Below are 25,467 nucleotides of genomic sequence, written 5' to 3' on the forward strand. Positions count from 1 at the left end.
CGGCCGACAAAAAAAAAAAGAAAAGAAAAATGATGATTGAGAAGAAAATCTACATTGACTGGAGAAGAAATAGAGACCTGGGCTACGTAGGAGGCTGAAGATTGAAAACAAAATAAAAAACAAAAACCCCACATAATAAAACTCAAGTGCAGACAATTTATAAGTAAATTCTCTATTACTTATTTCCTGGCAACACTGGAGTTTGAACTGAGCACCTGAACTTGTTCTGCTTGCTTGCCCAGCTAGTGTTTTACTTATTGAATCACATCCCCAGCCCATAGGTCCTGCATTTTTTGCCTGAGGTTGGCCTTGGAAGGCTGTCCTCCCACTCTGCCCTCTATAGCTAGGATTGCAGGCAGGTGTCATCAGTGTCCATCTTGTTTGTCAAGGTAAGGTCTCACTAACTTTTGCTTATACTGGCCTCAAACACCTTTTACTTTCTATGTAGCTGAGACTTCAGGCATGAGCCACCATGCTTGGCCTCTTCTAAGTGTTTAAGAAGTTATTCCAGGGAGGGAAAAACGGGGAGAGAATGAGGGAAGGGGTGATATTACCCTAAAAGAAATGTATTCATGGGGGCTGGGAAAGTGGCTCAGTGGTAGAGCGCTTGCCTTGCATGCCTGAGGCCCTGGGTTCGATTCCTCAGCACCACATAAGCAAAAAGAAAAAAGCTGGAAGTGGCGCTGTGGCTCAAGTGGTAGAGCGCTAGCCTAGAGCTGAAGAGCTGAGGGACAGCGCCCAGGCCCAGAGCTCAGGTCCCACGACCGGACTCCTCCCCCCCCCCCAAAAAAAAAAAAAAGAAATGTACTCTTTACCTGACTTATGAAACTGTAACCCCTTTGTACCTCACCTTTATAATAACAATAAAAATAAAGTTATTCCAATTTTACATAGACAACTTCAGAGAGTATAAAGGGAGAGATCCCTACTTGTTTTTATAAACTAAACAGTGACCAAAAGAAAGCTGATATAGTAATACTAATATCAATCCAAACAGAATAATCAGGAGAGAATAATCACAATTATAAAGAACACGATATTAGAAAGGGTATAAAAGAGTTTATGAACACTGAACATGAACCAACTGATATAGAAGTCACATTCAGAAAGTAGTGAATAGAATATTCATTATCTGGGGGTGTATAGAACATTTAATGTTTGTTATATCATGCAGGAAATTCTTCCAAATAGTGAATAATTGTTCTCCTTTAGAGACATGCTTGGCCTATTTAATTAAATTGACAATTAAGAAAACCCCTATTCTTCCCATTGTAAGTGGAAGAATTATGGTATACAGGAAATCACAACAGAAACTTGGTACTACCTGAAAGGTAGTATCAAAGCTTTTGGGGTAGAGTTGAGGCAATACTTAAAGCTAAGTTTATATATTTTTTTATTTTTATTTTTTGGTCAGTCACGGTGCTTGCACTCAGGGTGTGGGCTTTGTCCTTGACCTTTTTTGCTCAAGGCTAGTGTTCTACCACTTTGAGTCAAGTGCCACTTCCAGTTTTTAGTGGTTAATTGGAGATAAAAGTCTCACATAGCCGGGTGCCAGTAGCTGACGCCTGTAATCCTAGCTACTCAGGAGGCTGAGATCTGAGGATCGCGGTTCAAAGCCAGCCCAGGCAGGAAAGTCTGTGAGACTTTTATCTCCAATAAACCATTAGAAAACCAGAAGTGGTGCTGTGGCTCAAGCGGTAGAGCATTTGTCTTGAGCTGAAGAGGGCAGGGACAGCACTCAAGCCCAGAGTTCAAGCCCCACGACTGACCAAAAAAAAAAAAAAGTGTCATGGACTTTCCTGCCCTGGCTAGCTTCGAACTGTGATCCTCAGATCTCAGCATCCCCAGTAGCTAGGATTACAGGCATGAGCCACTGGTGCCCTGCAGTTTATAATCTTAAATGCAATTTTAAGAATAAAAGCTAAAAATAACAAGTTATATATTCTAACCTATAGGAAATCTTAGAACAAGTTTTTTTCTTCAGTTATTTTTTTTTTTAGTCAGATACCTATGTTTTTATGGCATCAATTTGAAAACTTAGATGAAGCTTGCATTTTTACAGGAAAACATAATTTTTAAATTAGCTTAAGAAGAAAAATGATGTTTTATAGCCTTTAAGAAGTTGAATGAATAGTCAGAATTTTCTTCTTTTCTTCCTTCTTCTGATGCTTATAGATAGGGTTTATCTAGCTTTGAAGGTGTAGAAGTTCATGTGCAAGAACAGCCAAGACAACTCAGAAAGTGTTTGCTCTACCAAGTATCACTATTTCTAAGTAGGCTGCAGTCATAATGATAATGTGGTATACATAAAGACAAGTGTCAAAACACAGACTGAAGTGACCAGAAGTGCTCAGACACCGAGAGCAGTTGGTTATATGAGAAGGACAACATTATAACCAATGAAGGAAGGGTGAAGGACTCAAAAATGCACATCTGGGAAAAGTGGGTTTTCTATGGAAACCCATAAATCCCCATAAATAACACACAGAACTCCTCTGGCTTCGAAACCTAGGTGTGAAAGAAATTGTACTTGAAAGCTCTTCAAGGAAAATAACTTCATGATATTGGGGTAGAATTGAATTTGTTGAAGTACGGGAAGGCAGAAACTATAAAGGAAGAGAATGATGCACTTGACTGCATTAGGCTTCTTTACAATGCCAATAATAAAGGGAGGTATTTTCAATAGTGCCGAGTGTGCAAGGAGATCTCATAGGCCAGTAGGAAAGAAGATGTGCCAATAGAAACGTGCACCAAGGACAGAAAGAAAGGGTAGGGAGAGAGCTCACACCTTATCAGACCAGGAACTGAAGATGTTATCGTGTATTAACAAAATAAACTGAAGCTATGGTACTGAGTGAAAACAAGGCGAGGAATGATGTGTGTTCTGATGCCTTCCTGTGCATGTCTAGCACACATACTAAATTCTGTTTGTACATGTTTAGTGGAGCTGAGCACAGTACTTCACACCTATAATTTTAGTGACTCAGGAGGCTGAGATTTGAAGATAACAGTTCAAAGCCAGCCTGGGTAGGAAAGTCTTTGAGACTTATCTCCAGTTAACGAATAGAAAGCCAGAAATGGAGATTTGGCTCAAGTGGTAGAGTACCAGCTTCGAGCAAAAAAGCCATGTGAGAACATGAGGCCCTGAGATCAAGTCCTAATCCTATCATTAAAAAAAAATCCCCAAACCACCCCCCTCCCCAACAACAACAACAACAACAAAAGAAATAGCAGCCACAAAACCCAGATGGATTGCATAACCAGTAAAAACTTGGGTCCATCATTGGGCTTGCTTGTAGGGTTTGGCTGTGGCAGTTGGTGAAAATGTTAGCAGGTTCCATTTTAGGTAGTGGACACGATGAGTGTTATTTTATCCTCTTGTACTTAAACAGTCGGGAGATACAGCTTTACTGATGGATGAGGACTGGATTTGACCTAGCTGCGAGGGTGGACTTACTTGGCTAAGGTGGCAGGAAGCTGGGTATTGGAAGGTCCAACTTCTCTGCTGTGGTCTGGAGCTGCTGGTTCCCTTTTCTGACTCTTGGTTTCCTCAGTGTGGAAACTGTTACAATCAGCTCAGACCTTGGAGATGCTCTGCCACAGCCAGGTTCAGATGCCTGTGCCCACCATCTTTCTGGCCAGTTCTCAGTTCTCCTTTTAGAACTCCTTTTTTGGTTTTGCTGAAAACCTAGAACATGTTTGTCATTTATAACCTGACTCAGGTTATAGTCATGAGGTGTGTGTGTGTGTGTGTGTGCTAATGTGGATGTGTCCTGGTACACCCCAGTGAATGTGTGTGTATGTGGTGCCTTCGGGCACGATGCAGCTATGCCCTGTTCTGTTCTCTCCTCCCACAGATCCTGACTGGAGAGGACTGGAATGCGGTGATGTATCATGGGATCGAGTCGCAAGGTGGAGTCAGCAAAGGCATGTTCTCCTCCTTTTACTTCATTGTTCTGACACTGTTTGGAAACTGTATCCTTTTTGGATCTGAGTGTATGCCATGCTTTTTCACAGCCTCCTCTAGGAAGATAATGTCAGTTGTACCTTGTCCCAGCTGTCCTTGAGGTATTTTGGGCACCAGGTCTGGCAGTGCTGTTTGTGGGTATATCTAGAAGTAGAGTTGGACGGGCCAAATTGGTTCTAGGATCTAAGAAGTCTTGGGGACCTTGCAGGAATGTGGGCGCTTACGCAGGGCAGCAGGTTTTCCGTGTGTGTGTGTGTGTGTGTGTGTGTGTGTGTGTGTGTGTGTGTGTGTGTGTGTGTGTACATACATCAATCCTGGGTCTTGAACTTGGGGCCTGGGCACTGTTGAGTGTTTTTGCTCAAGGCTAGCACTTTACCACTTGAGCCACTTCCAGTGCTTTTTTTTTTTTTTTTTTCTGGTTAATTTGATGTAAGAATCTCATAAACTTTTCTGCCTGGGCTGGCTTTGAACCACAATCTGCAGACCTCAGCTTCCTGAATAGCTAGGATTACAGGTATAAGCCAATGGCTCCTGGCAGGTTTTCATTTTTATTAGATTGAACTGAGTAAGTTTCAGTACTGAGTACTGAAAAAAATTTCTCCCCTGCTGAAAATAAAGCTCTGAAAGAGCTGCAGAACAAAGCTCTTGCAGAGGATGGCCAGTGGCAGAAGCAGGCATATCCACAGGGCTCTGGAGGGTGGGTCTGAGAGGCCTGGGTAGGCCTCGAAGCCTATAGGCAGGACCCCAGGGGAGTTGTCATGGAAAGATGATTGGAGCCAAGTAGAGCTTAGAAGGGAGAATCGTGGGGCCTGACCGTTATGAGGGCCAACAGTCTGACTTTTTGTGGTTGTGGCTTCTTTTATATTTTTAATAGGAGCCTGGGCCCAGTCTCTGAGCTGTTTGTACAAGGTTAGCATTCTACAACTTTAGGTCACAACTCCACTTCTGGTTTCTGGGGGTCAATTAGAGATTATAGTCTCACTGACTTTCCTGCCCTGGCTGGCTTTCAACCACCAATCCTCAGATCTCAGCTTCCTGAACAGTTAGGATTACAGGTGTGAGCCACTTGTGCCTGGCTGGCTTCCCCCTTTCTAAAGCAGTACAGAGATCACTGGGATCAGGAAAGGGTGCAGGACTGGACACTGAGACCACTGTGTATATCCTGCTCACACCTGTTCCCCGGGGACACTGAGACCACTGTGCATACCCTGCTCACACCTCAGGACATGTTCAGGACACCGTGAGGAAGGGGTGCTCAGGAGTTTGTGATGGGACAAGAAGTGAAAGGAAAGGAGCAGGAAAGATATGGAGGTGTCTGTGAGCCTAGCCTTGGAGCTGTGGCCTGGGTGATGGCTGGATTTGTGTGTTTGTCTCCAGCTTTGTTAGGCTCTGTTCACCAGCTCTAGAAGGTGGTGGATCTCATCTGGGGCCTATGAAAGCAAAAGATGTTTGTTTCAAGGCTTCTTGTGCTGGCCATAGCATGGGAGAGATTGGGGTGGAGATCAGTGCCCTCTTTAGGAGGCAACAAATGGACCCAAGGGTCTACATGTTCATTAGGCGAGGTTGGGCTGCGACAGAACTGATTGATTAGACTGAGGGACTGTTGAGGACAGAGACCACCAAGCCCCTGCGTGGCTGGGGTATACCTGGGCCTACAGTGGTGCCTAGGAAGGGCAGGAGAGTGAAAACTAATCTAGGGAGATGGGGCCTCTGTCTCCCATGGGCAGCTTTGTATGACAGTGTGGAACAGTTAGGACCCTTTCCTTAGCTGGAACCGACCAGACACCCTGCTAAACGTCTTTCTGGCCATCGCTGTGGACAACCTAGCTAACGCTCAGGAGTTAACCAAGGTAGGTAAGAATATCACTTAAGCCTGGGTACCAGGAAGGATGAGGGGACAGTCCAGGTCACGCTAAATGAAGTTGCAGGGTCGTAGAGAAGGCCAGCTCCTGGGTTATGATCCATATGAACACTGTCCAGGGCTGTCTCCTCAAAGTCCTGAGCAAGCAGAGGTTAATCTGGGCTCAGGATATAGGGGGGTTGTATCTGCAGAAGCCCACAAGGTGTGGCCACGTCTGTAGACCCACATGTGGATGAGGCTCCCAGGGAGGTTTTGGCTGGACAGCAGGGTGGGGTGTGGGAAGCAGCACGTGCTGGCACTACTAGAGAGAGCGCAGACCAGGTAGAGCTCCCCCAGCAACAGAGGCAAGGGGCTCCACGGTACGCCGGTCACCGTAGGCACGTGATGCGTGCAGGGTCCCCACACAGACAAGAGGATGCCTGAGTTGAGCCCTGGAGTTGTGCTACTCTGAAAGGACAGTGGGAAGGGATGCTGTGCTGTGCTGTGCTCAGGTGCAAGGCTTGCTGGAGCCTGAGGAGCAGCCTGTGTCCCCGCCTCCACACACCCGCGCCACAGCAGGACAGCGACTTCTAGCAGAACATGGCAGGGACCATTTAGTATTTATCTTTCACTCCTGAGCGCAGTGGGAGGTTCAGTTATACACATCTCCCTCTGTGGTTTCCCTCCAGGGGACACAGCTCCCCACCCGGCCACTCTCATCTGAGCCCTGGGAGGCTGCACTGTCATGGCACCCCCAGGCTTGCGCTGTGACCCGAGCCCTGGCTCTAGCGTGGAGAGTGCTGCCACCTGGCAGTGGATGTGCTGCGCTACACTGTGCGCGTCCTCTGCACTTCGGCACTAAACGCCCGAGTGCTGTCCTGCTGCTGTCTCTGTCGCGTGTGTCTTTGTTTCCTTCTGTGTCTGTGTACTTCATGAAGCAATGGATCCTGGGCCCCAGAGCACAACTTGCTAGTTTTGCTTAGTGATCTGGGGCTGCTTGGGTCTGTCTTTATATCTGTTCCTTTTCCTGGATAGGTGTCTACACGTACACACATGAATTGTGTGTGTGTGTGTGTGTGTGTGTGTGTGTGTTTATACACACACATATCTCATCCTGTTGGCAGACAGCCATGTGGAACTTCACAGCTGCTGCTGGGCATGGGTGGGTGGTTGCCCTCTGGTGGGGTCCTGCAGAAGAGCTTGAAGGCAGCATATGATCCCACTGGGAAACGCCTGGTGGCATATCTGGGTCCTCCTGGGTCAGTACAGCAATAGGGTGCAGTGGTCCCCTCCTGCACAAAGTACTCCAAGAGAGCTGAGGGGTGGGAGGAGATACAGATTTGCTTTTTTTTTTTTTTTTTTGGGTCCAGTCGTGGGTGGGGCCTGAACTCTGGGCCTCAGCGCTGTCTCTCAGCTCTTCAGCTCAAGGCTAGCGCTCTACCACTTGAGCCACAGCGCCACTTCCAGCTTTTTTCTTTTTTGCTTATGTGGTGCTGAGGAATTGAACCCAGGGCCTCATGCATGCAAGGCAAGCGCTCTATCACCGAGACACCTTCCTAGCCCCACAGATTTGCTTTTGAGTAAATGCGAAGTACATAATATAAAGAGACAGAAATGTCCAGGCATCCAGTTTGCATTGGGCTGGCTCTCAGTAATACAATCAGTATACAGACACAGGCACATGTTTGAGAGTACTGAAACATGACATTTGGGGACTGTCACCTTTGTGTCACAGACATGGAAGTCAAGTCACTGAAGGGAGCCAGAGAGCTAGTGTGATGGGCCCCAGTTGGCCATGTCCCCCAGGGATTGGCTTCCCTGCCCCACAGTGCAAGGGCAGGAGGGGCAGAGGCTTTAGGAAGAAGAGCTAAGAGTGACTGCAGCACCCTGTGGTGACAGATGCTTCTGTTGTTCAAACAGGATGAAGAAGAGATGGAGGAAGCTGCCAATCAGAAGCTTGCTCTACAGAAGGCCAAAGAAGTGGCTGAAGTCAGTCCCATGTCTGCTGCCAACATTTCCATTGCCGCGTAAGGCCCTGGGGCAGAGCCTGAGGGTGGCATGGGCAGCAGCAGGGTCTCTGGCTGGCTATACCAGGGCCCTCCAGAGGCCTCCTCAGAGCACCTTTGTCTCGGCCAGGGCTTTTTGATGAAATAGACTTCCTCTGGAACTGTGTCAAGAGGAGCTGGAGAGAAAGGTTCATCCAGACAGGATCTGTAGCTTTCTCCCACCTGTGTGTGGGCAGGGGATGCCAAGCGCAGCTCCATATTGGATGAGATTGGCTGGGTCATCGTACTGGTCCCCGGATGGTCACAGGACAGCTCCAGAGCCCCTCTCCAGGTGAAACCCAGGAGTCATTTGTGAGCAGTCAGCACACTGGTTTTATATACAGCTTCAAAACCACGTCCTGTGAACCAAAACATCTTCTGGATGGCACCTTAGCCACCCAGAAAACTTCCTATTTCTTCCAGAAACATCTTTTCAAGTGATGAGCAAGGAAGGGTAGGTTTAGGGCAGCCCTCCCATCCAGCTGGGCCTCGGGCACAGTGTTGAAGCTTGTGTGTATGGTAAAGGACATTGAGAGATGTTAGCTCTGAACAGTTTAGTACATGGCTTGGTCAGTGGGCACTGTGAGAGCAGAAGTGTACCTTGGGCTGCCGGCTTTGTAGCCTCATGCCTGTGCTAACGTATGTTTTACCCAAGCTGCTGCTACAGGCTCTGCAGCTGATGGTGCCAGGCACAGCCAGAGGTTCACAAGGCTGGCATATGCTGTCTCTGCTAAGTGTGTGCCTTGGCACATGGATGTGTGTGTGAGGCATGCATGAGTTGATGGGTTGTGTGCATGGCACATAAGTGTGTGTGTGGTGTATGTAGTGGCCTTGTTTCTGCTTGGAGATATCCAGAGAGATGGCATTTGCAGAGGATCTAAACCAAGCAGAAAGTGTTGGCCTGGGAAGAATCAGCTGGAAGAGGTTGCAGCCCTGGGGAGGAGCCAGGCGGGCCAGGGATGTGGCAGCCTCAGCTGCTGCTGGAGGCTCAGCCCTCAATCCTGTTGTTCCGTTGTCTGGCAGTTGGTCAATTTACTTCAGTAGCTTGGTCCTGAGGTTGCTGTGACCTGGCAGATGCCCCTCTCCTATTCCTCTCATAAGCTCTGAAAACTTGTGTTAGTCTCTTGCAGAGAAGGTTGTAGGTGAGCATTTGGCTTGTTCTGCCTCACATGGAGCTGCAGTTTCTCTTTAGCACTTGGCTTTTCTGCTGTTCCAGGAGACGAGCTTTTTCCCTTGGCCTTTGTTGCCTCCAGGACTGCCACTCCTGAAGATGTGCAGGAGTGTATCCACTCCATTTGAGCCGAGGCCTCAGACAAGAGGATGTTAGGTTCTTTGGCACAGCCCAAGAGACTGTGAGACCACTGAAAAATGAGGTCCAGGCACTACAACCCCACTGCCATGGTCCTGTAGCACTGCGGTCCTGTGTGGAGACATTGTTGCAGGTGGAGGAGCCTCGGGCACCATGGTACTTGGCACTGGATGCTAACCTGAGCACTAGGGTGGTTTCTAGGTGGGGAACGTGCTTGTTTTCTCCTATAGATGTTCTACTGCATACAGGTCCACTCTAGAGCCACTGTCATAGTTGTTACACTCAGGAAGGGCAGTGGCCTACGTTAGCCGTTTGCTGTCACGTGAGTAGTGCCAGTGCCCTCTCTGATCGGTGAGGGCCATGCAGGCTCTGCCCGTGGGGTGCAGCTGTGGGTCTCTGTTCTATGTAATATACTTGGTATTGGTGTGGTTTGCCCACGGAGCCACCCTCCTAGGAGGAAGGGAGGACCCCCACATGGGGTGACACTTGTCCCCATGTGCCTGGTGTGATGTCAGGCCACTGCTCCGTCTGCTTGTTGTGGTTGTGCTGAGACCTTTGAGGGCTGACAGCTGTCTAGATGTTCATTTCTGTGGCCTGTGTTACGGGCTGAGGAGAACACTGCCTCCCACCCTAGAGCCCTGGCCCTGGTCCCCATAGCTGTGCCACCATGGCACCGTGGAAGCTCTCCCAGGATGTAGTGCAAGACCTCAAATGCTGAGCAGACCCTCGTCGTCCATGATGTTCGAGGCTCTTGGTGCTCTGGACAGCATAATGGTGTTGGCACTCTACCCACCCCAGCCGTTCCTTCAGGGTTTGGGAGTGGAAACACTAAGCCCAGTGCCATCTTCCTACTTCTGTCTGTTGTGGCATTCTTATCCTCACCCTGGCTTTTGAATGCCAGCACAAAATCATACACAATCTAATACTATCTCACACAGCCACGGTCTCATTCTTTTTTTGTTTTTATTTTTGTTTTTGTTTTTTTGTTGGTCGTGAGGCTTGAACTCTGGGCCTAGACGCTGTCCCTACACTCTTCAGCTCAAGGCGAGCACTCTACCACTTGAGCCACAGCACCACTTCAGTTTTCTAGTGGTTTATTGGAGATAAGAGTCTCACAGACTTTCCTGCCTGGGATGGCTTTGAACTGGGATCCTCAGTTCTCAGTCTCCTGAGTAGCTAGGATTACAGGTGTGAGCCACTGGCACTCGGCCAGTCTCATTCTTACTTAAATCTTTTCTTTTCTTTTGCTGGTCCTGGGGCTTGAAGTCAGGGCTGGGGTGCTGACCCTGAACCTATTTGTGCTCAAGATGAGCACTCTTACCACTTGAGCCACAGCACCACTTTTGGCATTTTTCTGAGTAGTTTATTGGAAATAAGAGTTTCATGGACTTTCCTGCCTGGACTGGCTCTGAACTGCGATCCTCAGATCTCAGCCTCCTGAGGAACTAGGATTAGAGGCGTGAGACATCAGCATCCAGCTCTCAGCCAAATCTTACATAAACACACTCTTATGCTTGCAATCTCACACAATCTTACGCTCACTTCCAACCTCATATCCTTAATCCATACTCACTCATTCTCACACTCACAATCTCACATTCCTTTCCAGAGTTACAGTTTTACACTCAGTCTCTCACACATACCCATACATTCACATGCATTCACAATCTTGCACACAGCATTTCATGCATCCTTATATACATCCACAGAAAGTCACACCCATACATTCATATATAACCTCACTGCTCACCACCAGACACAATCTCACAGTCACATCTACATACCACAGACAGTCACACCCATACATTCATATATAACCTCACTGCTCACCACCAGACACAATCTCACAGTCACATCTACATACCACAGACAGTCACACCCATACATTCATATATAACCTCACTGCTCACCACCAGACACAATCTCACAGTCACATCTACATACCACAGACAGTCACACCCATACATTCATATATAACCTCACTGCTCACCACCAGACACAATCTCACAGTCACATCTACATACCACAGACAGTCACACCCATACATTCATATATAACCTCACTGCTCACCACCAGACACAATCTCACAGTCACATCTACATACCACAGACAGTCACACCCATACATTCATATATAACCTCACTGCTCACCACCAGACACAATCTCACAGTCACATCTACATACCACAGACAGTCACACCCATACATTCATATATAACCTCACTGCTCACCACCAGACACAATCTCACAGTCACATCTACATACCACAGTTGTGTGCTCACCTGTGATCTCACATATTCACATACTCTTACACTCAGTCACAGTCTCTCAGAGATTCTGTTAAATACACTCACAGCCATATATAACACATCACATGTTAACACACACTCATCTGACATCACCCACATTCTCACACATATCTGTGTATAGTGGGGCTTATGGGACTCTGAGCTGCTCTGAACTCTTTACAGTTGTGCAGAGACCCCCTCAGCTTTGTGAAGAGGGCACTGGAAACCACTTGGCTCTCCTCGTGAAACCAATATGAAAAGAAAATGGCTGTAAAGAGTTTTGGCTTTTCTTGGTTGGGCTGGAAAAGGTTGCTGTGCAGTCACTTGGGAATGTCTGAGGTTCACCCAGAGGGAAGGTGGAATCAAATTTGCTCTTGAAGGATGTGCCAGAAGTAGTGGGACTTGAGCCTGGGAGCTGGGGTCAGGTGCTCACAGGGAGGACAGGTGGGGTAGGTGGCAGGACACTGGCCAGCACTGTAGGTAAGGGCACTGTTGTTTCCTGTACTTGTTGTGTGCATTCTGAGGCCAGGGACCAAAGTCCAGCCTGCCCAGGGATTGGGGGTGGGGGTGGGGGGCTGTTGGAATTGCAGAAAATCTAGCTTAGGGTCTTCCCAATTCTGCTCCCTCTCTAAGCAGTGTGACCTGAGCTGAGACTATGGATGGCACCTGAGAGAATTGTCTCATTTTCCAGCCAGTGTGGAGTGGGATTCACTCACTTTTCTATGCATAAGGAACTGGTTCTTACCTTATCTTTTGCCCCAGAGTCTTGGCCAGTGCCGATCTGACAGATGTGCACTGCAGCCTATGCCCACACTGACATGGTGCCTGAGTGTCACTAATGTCTCTTAGAAGTCCCCCTCTGGTTTTCTCACTCTTATTTATGTTTTGTTTCTTGCATGTGCAGTTTTGTAAAGCAAACTCGAGGTACTGTATCTCGCAGCTCATCTGTCTCCAGCGTAAACTCACCGTGAGTCACTCTGCTATGATTTCCATCCGTGGCTCCATAATGGCTATATGCACACACCTCCCCTCCACTCCTAACTGCTCTCCCACCTGAGTCATTCGCTTCATGGGTGGCCCCAGGCCTCTCTGGCCTTGGCTGGGGATGGTGGGCACACCAAAGCCTGCTCACAGGCCCAGCTCTTTCTGAGCTCAGCATTCCGCCTCCCTATCCTGGTCTCTGTCCACTTGCCTGCTCTGTTATGTGAAGTCATTCGTGTGTCAGATGCATCTGCTTCTCTGGGTGGGCAGGGTGCTCTGGGCTCAGGCCTCCTGTGGTTCCTGTGCAGCCAGGGCCTTGTGGATGGGGAAGGCAGAGAGAGTTCTCAGGAGACATTCAGGGGTTCTTCCTAGCCTCTTTTACTTGAGAGGAACATGTCCATGGTTTTCCTAGCATGAGCAGAGCTGCTAGAACTTGTGGTACATAAGCCAGGAGGGTCATGGTCTCCCCTGAGCACCTCCTTCTGGAGATGTGCTTTGGGGTGGCTTGTCCCCAGGAATCTTCCCTGGAGGATGGGTATGGTCACTGAGGCGGTCAAGTGCAGTGGAGCCCTCTGGTGGCATAGCTAGATGTCCCTTTCTGTTGTCCTTGCCTGCCTCATGCACCTCCTCAGCAGGAGCACAGAGCTAGCTCAGTCTTCCCGCCAGCACTGGCTGCTGCTGCTAGCTCACATGGTGAGAACGCATGTTGGGTCCTGACCACCTCACCCACATGGTAGAGATGAGGCATGGATGCCAGTGTGGGTTGGTGCACATCAGCGCTGCTTCTACACTGTTAGCCATAGTTGGCTGGCTGGCTCCATGCAGAGAACTCACAGCATGACCACAGACCTTTGAGATTTTCTGAGCCCTGTAGTTGTCCATAAGGCTTGAGTCACCCGGGTGAGATGTTCTGTCTCACGTGGCTAGGTTTGCACCTATACACTGGGGCCTGGACATCATGGGGGCAGCGCCTGTACGTGCCTCTTTAAGGACGTTGAGTAGAATTACAAGGCCTTGTGATGTAGGTCAGAGTAGCTTGTCTGTCATTCTCAGCTCTTGAATTGCTCAGAGGACAGGGGTGGAGTAAGAAGCCTGTGCTGGTAACACTGGGCAGAGGTCAGTGGGGTTTGTGTGCCAGAGAGAGCAAGACACAAGACCGGGGCAAGAAGAGGGTGCCTGAGATTCCCACAGGGAGGAGAAGCAGTTGCATGTGTTTACATCTAACCACGGAGTGCAGTGGTCCTTGCTGGGTTATGGGTAGATACTCACATGGTAGCTGATGATAGACATGATATCTGATGATATCAAGGCCCAGAGTGGCAGACAGACTCAGACTCCGAGCTATGGGCATGGGGGAGGAGTCACAGTGACTGACGTCAGTGGGCAGGCAGCCCTGGCACAGCTGTATCTTGCTCTGTGTGATAGTCATGAGAAGACCCTGCTAGCTCTATGGGGCTCTTAGCCCCATGGGCAAGCTGGCCTCTTCTGTACTCAAGGTGGTTCCTGGGGCAGAGAGCCTCATCTGGGGCAAAGCTCTGCCAGAAACTGCAGTATAGACCCATTCTGGCTGGTGTCTCAGGGCCTGAACTTCCAGCCACCACTACACACACATCCATTGTCTGTACTGCCCACTTTCCCAACAAAAAACTCTAATTCTGGCCCCAGGCAATGGCTTCATCTGAATGAACCACCTCCCTTTTCAGAGGCTTCTGGATGCGAGGCCAGAGATTGACCAGCTACCAGCCCTCCCAGGGCTCCTGTGCCTGGTGGCTTTCTTGCATTGCACTCATCCAGTGTTGTTGAAAGATGGGTCCAGACAGAAGTGGCGTGACCCTGTGGTCTGTTGGAGGGTACCCTGGGGAGTGCACCCTTGAGGCACAGTTTTGCTGCTTCAGGTGATAGGTGGTGACTGAGGTTGTGAAGCAGCAAATGCTCCTGGGTCACCCTGTCAACCCTTCCTGACCTCCCAAGTGAGGTGCAGGCTCTGTGCTCTTTTGCCTTCAGACTTGCAAGGTGATGTCCACTGGACCCAAACAGGATTTGCTGTCCACTTGTCTTGGACAGGCTACTTGAAAGAACTGGGTTGACCTTGTCCTTATAGGTGGTTGGCCTGGGCCTCTACAGATGCTTCTGGCCACCTGCTTTAGGGCAGATGGGGTCTGGTCAAGGTTGGTGTCTTTTTCAGGCACTTCTTCTCTTCTTCCCTGCATGCCTGTGATCCTGATTCCATTAGTGACTTATTGCAGACCCTAAACAAGTTGTCTTCTTTGTAGACCCAGCAGCATCTGCTGTGAGATGTCTTAGAGGTGGTTATAAGGGCTGGATTCAGGAGGCATGGATGGAGCCCAGAGTGCTGATGCTACTCCAAAGTTGTCCTGAAGGACAAGATTTTCCAGAGACTGGAGACAAGGGTCTAGCTGCACATGATATGGGACTTGGAGCACTTTGGTGGTCTCACTCAGCAAAGAGCCCAGAATGCAAGGGGTACCCTGAGCTGTTGGGAGGAGGGACAGGAGATGCCTGAACTAGCGAGGCTGTAGGGGAGACCCAAGCTTTCTGTAGCCTTTCAGTGCAGTCTGAGGTAGACCGCTGGCCACTCTGGGTACTGGAGTCCCAAGGGCCATGTCTCATTGTGCTACCGGTCCCACAGAGCCACGGGGAGGAAAGTACTGGTGGCCCAGGAAGACATGACTTCTGGGCTCCTGCTCACTGAACCCAGCAGCAAGCTTTCCAGTCAGGGCCAGACCACCTCTGGGAGTGGCTGAAGCTGTCTTTGCTCCCAGAGGGCCAGATGCTCATGTGGCTCCGTGTGTCCACACCTGCCTCTTCCTGGGCCTGCTTCTGGCTAGTAGCTTTCTTTCCTGGAGATGCCACAGGGAAACAGCTCTGCAGAAGTAGGCACCTCTGGGCGCTTGTCCGGCCTCTCCTGGGTCATGTCTGCTCTAGTGCTAAAACAAGGGCCCCCTCCCAGGGAGCCTCCTGGGCCCCCCTCCACGGGGTCCGTACCCTTCCTCCCTCCGCCCTGGTCTGTCTGACCGGCTGCTCATGTGTCCTGGAAGCCGTCTCCTACCTCTCCAGGGTGCCCACTCTTCCCCTGCCCTGGACGCTGGGACCTGCCCGGTGGCCTCCAGGGCCCCTTGGCAGCCCAGGGCCGCTGGTGCGCAGGGTCCTGAGGGTACTGGACCGCGTGCTCCCTGCTCCCCCTGGGCGTGCCCCTGACCCTGCGCGTGCCCCCTGACCCTCCCCGCGCGTGCCCCCCGCCTCCCCGCGCGTGCCCCCTGGCCCTGCGCGTGCCCCCTGACCCTGCGCGTGCCCCCTGACCCTCCCCGCGCGTGCCCCCGCCCCCCCCAGTGCATGCCCCCTGACCCTGCGCGTGCCCCCTGACCCTCCCCGCGCGTGCCCCCGCCCCCCCCAGTGCGTGCCCCCTGACCCTGCACGTGCCCCCTGACCCTGCGCATGACCCCTGACCCTCCCCGCGCGTGCCCCCGCCCCCCCCAGTGCATGCCCCCTGCCCCGTGCGTGCCCCCTACCCCCCTGGGCGTGCCCCCGCCCCCCCCAGCTCCTGCCCCCCTGACCCCGCGCGTGCCCCCTGCCCCCCGCGCGTGCCCCCTGCCCCGCGCGTGCCCCCTGGCCCCCCGCGTGCCCCCCCCCCCGCGCTTGCCCCCTGCCCCCCCGTGTGCCCCCTGCCCCCCATGTGCCCCCTGCCCCCCCGTGTGCCCCCTGCCCCCCGTGTGCCCCCTGCCCCCCGCGCGCGTCCACTGCCCCCCGTGTGCCCCCTGCCCCCCGCGCGCGTCCACTGCCCCCCGCGCTTGCCCCCTGCCCCCCGCACGTGCCCCCTGCCCCCCGCACGTGCCCCCTGCCCCCCGCGTGCCCCCTGCCCCCCGTGCCCCCTGCTCCCCCGCGCGCCCCCCTCACGGTGCGGGGCCGGTGGGCAGCGCTGCCTCTCCCCGCAGGCAGCAGAGCGCGGGCCGCGCGCGCTCGGTGTGGGAGCAGCGGGCCAGCCAGCTGCGGCTGCAGAACCTGCGCGCCAGCTGCGAGGCGCTCTACAGCGAGCTGGACCCCGAGGAGCGGCTGCGCTTCGCCTCCGCGCGCCGCCTGCGCCCCGACATGAAGACTCACCTGGACCGGCCGCTGGTGGTGGAGCCCGGCCGGGACGGGCCCCGCGGCCCCGCGGGGAGCAGGGCCCGGCCCGACGGCCCCGAGGCCGCCGCGGACCCGGACCCGCCGCGCCGACACCACCGGCACCGGGACCGGGAAAAGGCCCCGGGGCCCGCGGCGGGCGAGCCGGACCGGGTCGACGTCTCGAAGGCGGAGGGCGCCGAGGCGGCGCCGGCGCGGGAGGAGCCGGCGCGGGAGGAGCGCCCGCGCCCGCGCCGCAAGGAGGCGGCGGGCGGCCCCGAGGCGCCGCGGGGCGAGCGGGGCGAGCGGGGCCGCGGCCCGGGCCCCGACAGCGGCCGGCGCCACCACCGGCGCGGCTCCCCGGAGGAGGCCGCCGAGCGAGAGCCCCGGCGCCACCGCGCCCACCGGCACGGCCCGGACGCGGGCAAGGAGGGCGCGGCGCCCGCGGCCAAGAGCGAGCGGCGCCCGCGGCACCGCGGCCCGCGCGCCGGCGCCCGGGACGCGGAGAACGGCGAGGAGCCCGCGCGGCGGCACCGCGGGCGGCACCGGGCGCTGCCCGCGCCCGAGCCCCAGGAGCCGGGGGAGAAGGAGGCGGCCGAGAAGGAGGCGGAGAGCGCGGGAGGGGACAAGGAAGTCCGGAACCACCAGCCCAGGTATGGACACGCGGGAATGGCCCGGGGACCTGAGGGCCGGGGGACCTGAGGGCCGGGGGGGACGATCTGAGGGCCGGGGGACCTGAGGGCCGGGGGACCTGAGGGCCGGGGGACCTGAGGGCCGGGGGGACCTGAGGGCCGGGGAGATGATCTGAGGGCCGGGGGGAGGATCTGAGGGCCGGGAGATCTGAGGGCCGGGGGGAGGATCTGAGGGCCGGGAGATCTGAGGGCCGGGGGGACGATCTGAGGGCCGGGGGGAGGATCTGAGGGCCGGGAGATCTGAGGGCCGGGGGGACGATCTGAGGGCCGGGGGGACGATCTGAGGGCCGGGGGGACGATCTGAGGGCCGGGGGACCTGAGGGCCGGGGGGACCTGAGGGCCGGGGGACCTGAGGGCCGGGGGACCTGAGGGCCCGGGGGACGATCTGAGGGCCGGGGGGACGATCTGAGGGCCGGGGGGACCTGAGGGCCGGGGGACCTGAGGGACGGGGGGACCTGAGGGCCGGGGGACCTGAGGGCCGGGGGACCTGAGGGCCGGGGGGACCTGAGGGCCGGGGAGACGATCTGAGGGCCGGGGGGATGATCTGAGGGCCGGGAGATCTGAGGGCCGGGGGGAGGATCTGAGGGCCGGGGGACCTGAGGCCCGGGGGACCTGAGGGCCGGGGGGACGATCTGAGGGCCAGGGGATCTGAGGGCCAGGGGATCTGAGGGCCGGGAGGACGATCTGAGGGCCGGGGGATCTGAGGGCCGGGGGACCTGAGGGCCCAGGGGACGATCTGAGGGCCCGAGGATCTGAGGGCCCGGGGACCTGAGGGCCGGGGGATCTGAGGGCCGGGGGGACGATCTGAGGGCTGGGGGGATGATCTGAGGGCCGGGGGACCTGAGGGCCCGGGGGACGATCTGAGGGCCGGGGGGGACCTGAGGCCCGGGGGACCTGAGGGCCGGAGGGACGATCTGAGGGCCGGGGGGGACGATCTGAGGGCCGGGGGACCTGAGGATCGGGGAACCTGAGAGCCGGAGGATCTGAGGGCCGGGGGGATGATCTGAGGGCTGGGGGGATGATCTGAGGGCCGGGGGGATGATCTGAGGGCCGGGGCATCTGAGGGCCGGGGGGACAATCTGAGGGCCGGGGGACCTGTGGCCTGGGGGACCTGAGGGCTGGAGACCTGAGTATTGTGTGGGACCAGAGGGTTGAGGGGACCTGAGGGCCGGGGGGTCCTGAGGGTTGAGGGGTCCTGAGGGTTGAGGGGACCTGAGGGCCGGGGGGACCTGAGGGTCATGTGGGAACTGAGGGCCGGGGGGTCCTGAGGGTCATGTGGGACCTGAGGGCCGGGGGGGACCTGAGGGCCGTGCTAGTGTGGAGTCCTGAGTAGGTGGGCACATGGGGGTTGTGGGGACCTGGTTACTTTGGGAACTGGGTAGCTGGGGATCTGGGGACCTGGTGTCTTCATATGGGAGTCGTGGAGGGAAGGAGTTGGGCTGTTTGATGCTGGACCCTGATAACCTGGCTGTTAGAACAAGGTGATTCTGTTCTACCACCTGCTTCTGCCACTGGTCCCTTTCTGTCTTAGTAAAATGCTCAGAGGGACACGCAGCCGGTGAGTTCAGTGAATTTTAGCCATTAATCAAAGGCTCCCAGGGAAGGGGCTGAGAGCTTAGCTCAAAGCTGTTGTCAGCAAGTACAGGTGGCTCGTACCTATAGTCCTGGCTACTCAGGAGGCTGATATGGGTCTTGCAGTTTGGAGACAGCCCAAGAAAACAGTCTATGCAACTCCAGGAGTTCACCTGCAAAAAGTTGGAACTAGAGGCATATTGTAAAAGGTATAGCTTCAGCCATTAGTGAAAAGCCGAGTAGGAGGAGAGGATAAGGCCCTGAGTGCCAGCCCACACACATATCAGGACTGAGTGGCCTGAAGGGAAGGAAAATCTGGAAGTACTGTGGAAGAAGGAGGGCTGAAAAGCCTGAGGGGAGCCTGAAGAGGCTCTGGGCAGGGTGGAACAACTGAGGGGCCAGATGAGTGCAGAAAGGGACCCTAGGCCATCTACTTGCTCCCTGGCTCCAGACTGCAAGAGACATGGGGACTGAGGCCACAAGTCAACCAGGACAAGGAAGTCAGAGGATACCACTAGCACCAGCCCAACGGAGGCACTGTCTTTGTGTGCAGGGGTCTGTCTTGGGCCTGAGGCTTGGTGGTACAACAGGTCCAGATTTCTTGGGAAGTGTTGGGCTCCAGACCATTTCATTCTGCATTCAGTTCTGATCCACATGTCTACTGTGATGCCAACAACACCTGGTTCTGCCAGGGAATACAGATGAGTTAGCTCCCTGACTACCTTCTGGACATAAAGACACAAAAGTGTACAGGGCAACAGAAGCCAGTACAAAATGACAGAGTAGCAGAAGAGATAGTTGGGCTTTCCTTGGTCTGGGCAGAGGTAGAGGTTAAAGGAGTAGGTTTGTAGACTTGACAGTTTTGACATTGACTCAGACTGACATTTGTTTCCTGTTTCAGGGAGTCTCACTGTGGCCTTGAGGCCAGTGGGGTGACGAGCATGGGTCCTGTGCACACACTGCCCAGCACCTCTCTCCAGAAGGTGGAGGAACAGCCAGAGGATGTGGACAACCAGCGGAATGTCACTCGAATGGGTAGTCAACCCTCAGACCCTAGCACTACTGTGCACATCCCAGTGACATTGACAGGACCTCCTGGGGAGACTGCAGTGGCTCCCAGTGAGTACCTTCCTGTTCCAGTGGCACAGGCCCAGCTATACCATCTCTGTGGCTCCATGCAGCTGCTGGGGACCCAGCTTGTCTCTATGAATTGTGCTCCCAGCTGAAAAGAAAGTCCTTTGCTGTGAGCATTTGTCCCTTGGTGTCTCTTTGCCTTCTATTGACCCAGAGGCAACTGTAGGTTAAGCTCCATTTAACACACACACACACGGCTTTCAAGTGTCTTTGAGTTTCTAGCTACTTCCAGGCTGGGTGTGAGAGGACTGAAAATACAGTGGAGAGGGCCAATCTTGCCAGAAAGACAGACCACAGATGCAAAATGACATAACCCTTTATGGTTGAACAAAAGCCGCTAAAAACTGTGGCCGCGGTCTTAACTGGGACTGAGAGCTTATAGGGGGAGAGGTAGATCTCATAGCTTTCTCCCACTTGCTTATGTGTCCTTTTCCCAAGCTGCCTTCTTTCTTTCCACATGGGGAGATAAACCTGAGGGAGCAGGCAGTGAGGGCAAGGTGAACAAGCTGTGTAGTAGGCAAAGGCCTGCAAGTGACTAATGTGGCTCTCCTATAGTAGGGAAAGTGTGTGAACACAGAGACTCTATAGAGAAAACATTCCAGGAGGGATAGGATGGACCTCACAGAAGGCCATAAAGCACCGAGTTCAGGAGGAAACTGGCCAGCTTGATCAGGTGCCCTGCACATTATATCCCTGTTTGCAGATGTTGTTACACCATACGCATTCACATACCTTTCCTTCGTGTACTTTGTCTCTCACTGGGGCCCCAACCAGGCACAGTCCCAGGTGGACCAGGATGGTGGTGGCTGTGGCTGCTCACTCACTCTTCCCTTACTCTCAGTTTCCTCAAAAGAAAGATGATCCTGGTCCATTCTTGTTTCATTTTTCTGTTTTTCCAGCTTCCTCTGATTCTCTCTGGATTTGCCTGGCTTTTGTTCACAAGAGACCTTTGTTCCCTCAGCCCCTCATCCTTGCTGGCAACCACTCGTATTTTAACTGCTTCTCATTTTGCCTTTTCCAGAAACAACCTTTTCAGGATGGGTCTTTCACGTAGCGTATCACTTACTCCATGTCAGTAAGTTGTCTCATCAGCCATCCCTTTTCAGGACTAGATTACACGGTTATACAGATGGACCACTCACCTAGTGAAGGACATTGTTGTTGCTTCCATTTTTGGCAATTATAAATAGATATTCATGTTCAGGTTTTTTTTTTTGTTGTTGTTGTTGGTTTGTTTTTGGTCCTTGGGCTTGAACTCTGTACCTGGGCACCGTCCCTGAGCTCTTCAGCTCAAGACTAGTGCTCTACCATTTGAGCCACAGAGACACTTCTGGTTTTCTGGTAGTTAATTGGAGATAAGAGTCATGGACTTTCCTGTCTGGGCTGGCTTTGAACTGCAGTCCTCAAATCTCAGCCTCCTGATTAGCTAGGATTACAGGTGTGAGCCACTGTTGCCTAGCATGTTCAGGTTTTTTTGTGATCTGTTTACAACTAATTTGGGAAGTGAAAACTTGAGTCTGGCATCTTAGACCACTTGGCCATGCTGACATATTCTTTTTTTTTTTGGCAGTCATGGGGCTTGAACTCTGGGCAGGGTGCTGTCCCTGAGCTCTTCAGCTCAAAGCAAGTACTATACCACTTGAGCCACAGCACCACTTCCGGCTTTTTCTGTTTATGTGGTACTGAGGAATTGAACCCAGGGCTTCATGCATGCGAGGCAAGCACTGTACCACTGAGCTACATTCTTAGCCCTGCTGACGTGTTCTTTTTTTTTTTTTTTTTGGTCGGTCGTGGGCCTTGAACTCTGGGCCTGGGCGCTGTCCCTCAGCTCTTCAGCTCAAGGCGAGCGCTCTACCACTTGAGCTACAGCGTCACTTCCGGTTTTCTAGTAGTTTATTGGAGATAGGAGTCTCACGGTCTTTCCTGCCCGGGCTGGCTTTGAATTGCGATCCTCAGATCTCAGCCTCCTGAGTAGCTAGGATTACAGGCGTGAGCCACCAGCGCCCGGCTTTGCTGACATGTTCTATAGCTAGTTTGAGTAAACACTTGAGCAGTTGGTTATATGGTCAGATTCTCAGATCCCTCCCCCCCCCCTGCTGTCATCCGTCATAGGGCTTGAACTCTGGGCCTGGGCGCTGTTCCTCAGCTCTTTAGCTCAAGGCTAGCACTCTACCACTTGAGTCACAGCACCACTTCTGGTTTTCTGGTGGTTTATTGGAGATAAAAGTCTCATAGACTTTCCTGCTTGGGCTAGCTTTGAACCGTAATCCTCAGATCTTAGCCTCCTGAATAGCTAAGATTACAGGTGTGAGCCACCGATGCCCAGCTTTTTTTTTTTTTTTTTAAGAAACTGCCGATTGACGGGCTGGGAAGGTGGCTCAGTGGTAGAGCACTTGCCCTGCAAGCATGAGGCCCTGGGTTCGATTCCTCAGTACCACATAAACAGAAAAAGCTGGAAGTGGTGCTGTGGCTCAAGTGGTAGAGTGCTAGCCTTGAGCTGAAGAGCTGAGGGACAGCGCCAAGGCCCAGAGTTCAGGCCCCACTACCGGACCCCCCCAAAGAAAATAAATAAATAAAATTCTTTAAAAAAAAAGAAAGAAATTGCCGATTGAGCAACTATTGCTGTCTGAATGGTCAAGTAGCATAAAAATAACCCCTCCATCATCAAAAGTTGTAATTTTTAGATTGCACATAGTTTCTTGTCTTCAAAGATTTTTTTTTATCATATACGTGCTGAAAAACAGTAACTTTCTGAGAACCCATAAAAATATTCCTTGGATTGTTGGAACAAAAAAAACAAAATAAATTACCAATTGAACTAAAAAAAACAAAAAAAGAAATTGCCAAACTGTCTTCCAAAATGACTGCACCATTTTACATTCCCACAGTGACACCTGAGAAGTGGGGCTGCTGACCTCATCAGGAGCGCCTTGGTACTGGACATAGCACTAGTTACAGGTTCTAATGTTCTGCTGGGTTTCAGTCTTGCTTTGCATCCATCTTCCTTTCTATGCTCCTATTCTTCCATTTTGGAATTGGAATGTTTATTCAGTGTCATTATATTTTGGAAGTATGTAACTTTGTTTTAATTTTTACCATGGACTCATGGCTAAGAATTTGCTTTGGTTCTCAGAGGAAATTTTAAACTTGGGCTTTTGAATAATGCTGGGACTGTTAAGACTTTGTGGACTCCTGGAGATGGAGTAAATGGATTTAGCATTGTAAGATGGCTGTAGGACTTTGGGTATCAGAGTTTGAGTGTGAAATGTCCCTTAGAGAGAACAAAAAAAGAGATGAAATTTGAGACTGTAAATTTATGGCATTAAGCTTCCTGGTCTACAGAGATTCCTCCACCCCCAAATTATATATCTTCTATTTTTTTGAATCCTCAAATTTTGTATTAGTTTTAGTGCTTGTTCTCTCTTTTTACAAGTACATTATCAAAATTTCTACCCCTCCCCCCCCATTCTCACAAATCTAGTTCTCTTTTTTCCCAAGACTTAGGCCTCTCATTATTATTTATTTGTCTGGTTGCATTGACTGACACACTGTTGGGTAACACTGTAGTCAGTGGGTACCCATGCCTTGTTTGTAAGTAAGATTCTGGTTTGAGACATGTCTGGTGAAGGATGTCTAAACTGTGTGTAAAATCATGTTATAGTACCCAGGAATTCTGACTTTGTTCAACGTTTTTATTTGGCAACTATGTTGAATTCTCTGAAGGTATATTTAGCATCCACAGAGATCATATTTTTCTGTTGAATATGGAATTATATGGGCAAAAAATTCTTGATAAGGGGGCTGGAAGTTGGCTCAGTGGTAGAGTGCTTGCCTTGCATGTATGAGGCCCTGAGTTCGATTCCTCAGCACCACATAAGCAGAAAAAAGCCAGAAGTGGCGCTGTGGCTCAAGTGGTAGGGTGCTAGCCTTGAGCTGAAGAGCTGAGGGACAGGGCCCAGGCCCAGAGTTCAGCCCCCACGACCGAATAAAAAAAAAAATTCTTGATAAGGAAGCATTTTTGCAATCTTAGAATGAGTTCTTTATTATATTATTTTTTAGGCTGTTGGATTTTGTTTAATATTTTATGTAAGACTGTTAGGTTGATGTGTGTGTGTATACTGGGGCTTGAACTTATGGCCTGGGCATTGTCTCTTAGCTTTTTCTGTTCAAGACTATCATTCTGCCACTTGAACCACAGCTCCACTTCTGGCTTTATGATGGTTCATTGGAGATAAGTGTCTCAGAGACTTTAGTGCCTGGGATGGCTTTGAACTGTGATCCTCAAATCTGAGCCTCCTGAGTATCTAGAAGATTGATATTTTCTAAGTGTGGCGTTTTGATGCTGTTTTGTATTAGGGTTAAGAATTGCAAGGTTTAGATGTTAATGCTGTATAGTTAGTGTAAGGTATGTTAAATAGGTAGGTTTCATTAGGTAGCCAATGAAGAGAACACCATGTGGTATTCAGGCAGGAAAAGAAGTTTATTTACCAAACTGCTGCCTTACACGATGGAGAGGCATGACCGGAAGGGTTGACTTACCTGTAACGCTAACCCTACTCCCTTACCCCCCCCCCCACACACTTATCAAGAAGAGGTGTGGCCAGGTGGGGGAAAGGTGTGGCCACACTGGATCTGGATGTAATCTCAGGGCCTGGAACCCTCCTATGGTCAGATGGGAGGCATGACCAGAGACCGCCCAGGATGTGACCTAGCAGGAGGGGGAGGTTACTGCTTCCAGATGTGTCAGTTACCTAGGTAACACAGATTTTGGTCAGAAACTGACTAAGAGGTAGGGAGGTGAGGTGTCTGCACAGGGCCTGCATGGCCGGGGCAAACCACAGTTATCACTTGTATAACTTTACTATTCAATTCCTGAAAATCAGTTGTTTCAAATGAGACCTGTATTTTATATTTTACATTATATTGTATTATTTTCATAATGCTGGGGCTAGAAAACAGGAGAAAAACTTTCCTACTAAGCCATATTCTTGCCCTTTTGCACCATTTTAAACTTCAACAAAGTATATGTATCATGTCAACTTGAAATCTCAAGTTAATAAAATATAAATAAAGCATAATTAAACATAGGAAAGTCACAGCCTAGCACATTAGGACATAAAATCCTTAGCATCTTTTTTCATGATCACCATTAAAATAGCTGTTAATGAGCAACTTCTTTATTGAAATTTTATGCTTTTCAAAATGCCTATATATGTTTCTGAAAATCTACCAGCTGAATTGGGACTCTTGCCTGAGATTTTTTTTTTTCCTCCACATATTATTAAAACATTGTGTTAAGGTTGTAGGACATATACATTTTTCCCACATAAACATCATCAAGAAATCCAGTAACATTGACCGATAGAAATTTTTCCTAAGTCTGGGCATTATGGAACTTAGGGGTTCTGTCCTGGAAAGTTTTATTTATTTATTTTTGTCAGTCATGGGGCCTGAACCCTAGGCCTGGGCGCTGTCCCTCAGCTCTTCAGCTCAAGGCTAGCGCTCTACTACTTGGGCCACA

The 25,467-nt window shown here is 51.6% G+C and overlaps 1 protein-coding gene across 1 annotated transcript in view; it reads left to right on the forward strand.

The window, feature by feature from the left end:
- Cacna1b (calcium voltage-gated channel subunit alpha1 B) overlaps positions 1–25,467 on the forward strand; it is a gene marked incomplete at its 5' end in the record, with an annotated part of 135,773 nt that overhangs the window by 20,158 nt on the left and 90,148 nt on the right. The window contains 6 exons of the mRNA XM_042671639.1: positions 3,858–3,975; positions 5,750–5,817; positions 7,728–7,834; positions 12,353–12,415; positions 16,383–17,201; positions 19,714–19,931. Of these exons, the coding sequence (XP_042527573.1) occupies positions 3,858–3,975; positions 5,750–5,817; positions 7,728–7,834; positions 12,353–12,415; positions 16,383–17,201; positions 19,714–19,931 (1,393 nt within the window). The remainder of the gene's footprint in view (positions 1–3,857; positions 3,976–5,749; positions 5,818–7,727; positions 7,835–12,352; positions 12,416–16,382; positions 17,202–19,713; positions 19,932–25,467) is intronic.

This window comes from Dipodomys spectabilis, unplaced genomic scaffold, assembly GCF_019054845.1.
Source record: "Dipodomys spectabilis isolate Male_0828 unplaced genomic scaffold, ASM1905484v1 ptg000650l, whole genome shotgun sequence".
NCBI lineage: Eukaryota > Metazoa > Chordata > Mammalia > Rodentia > Heteromyidae > Dipodomys > Dipodomys spectabilis.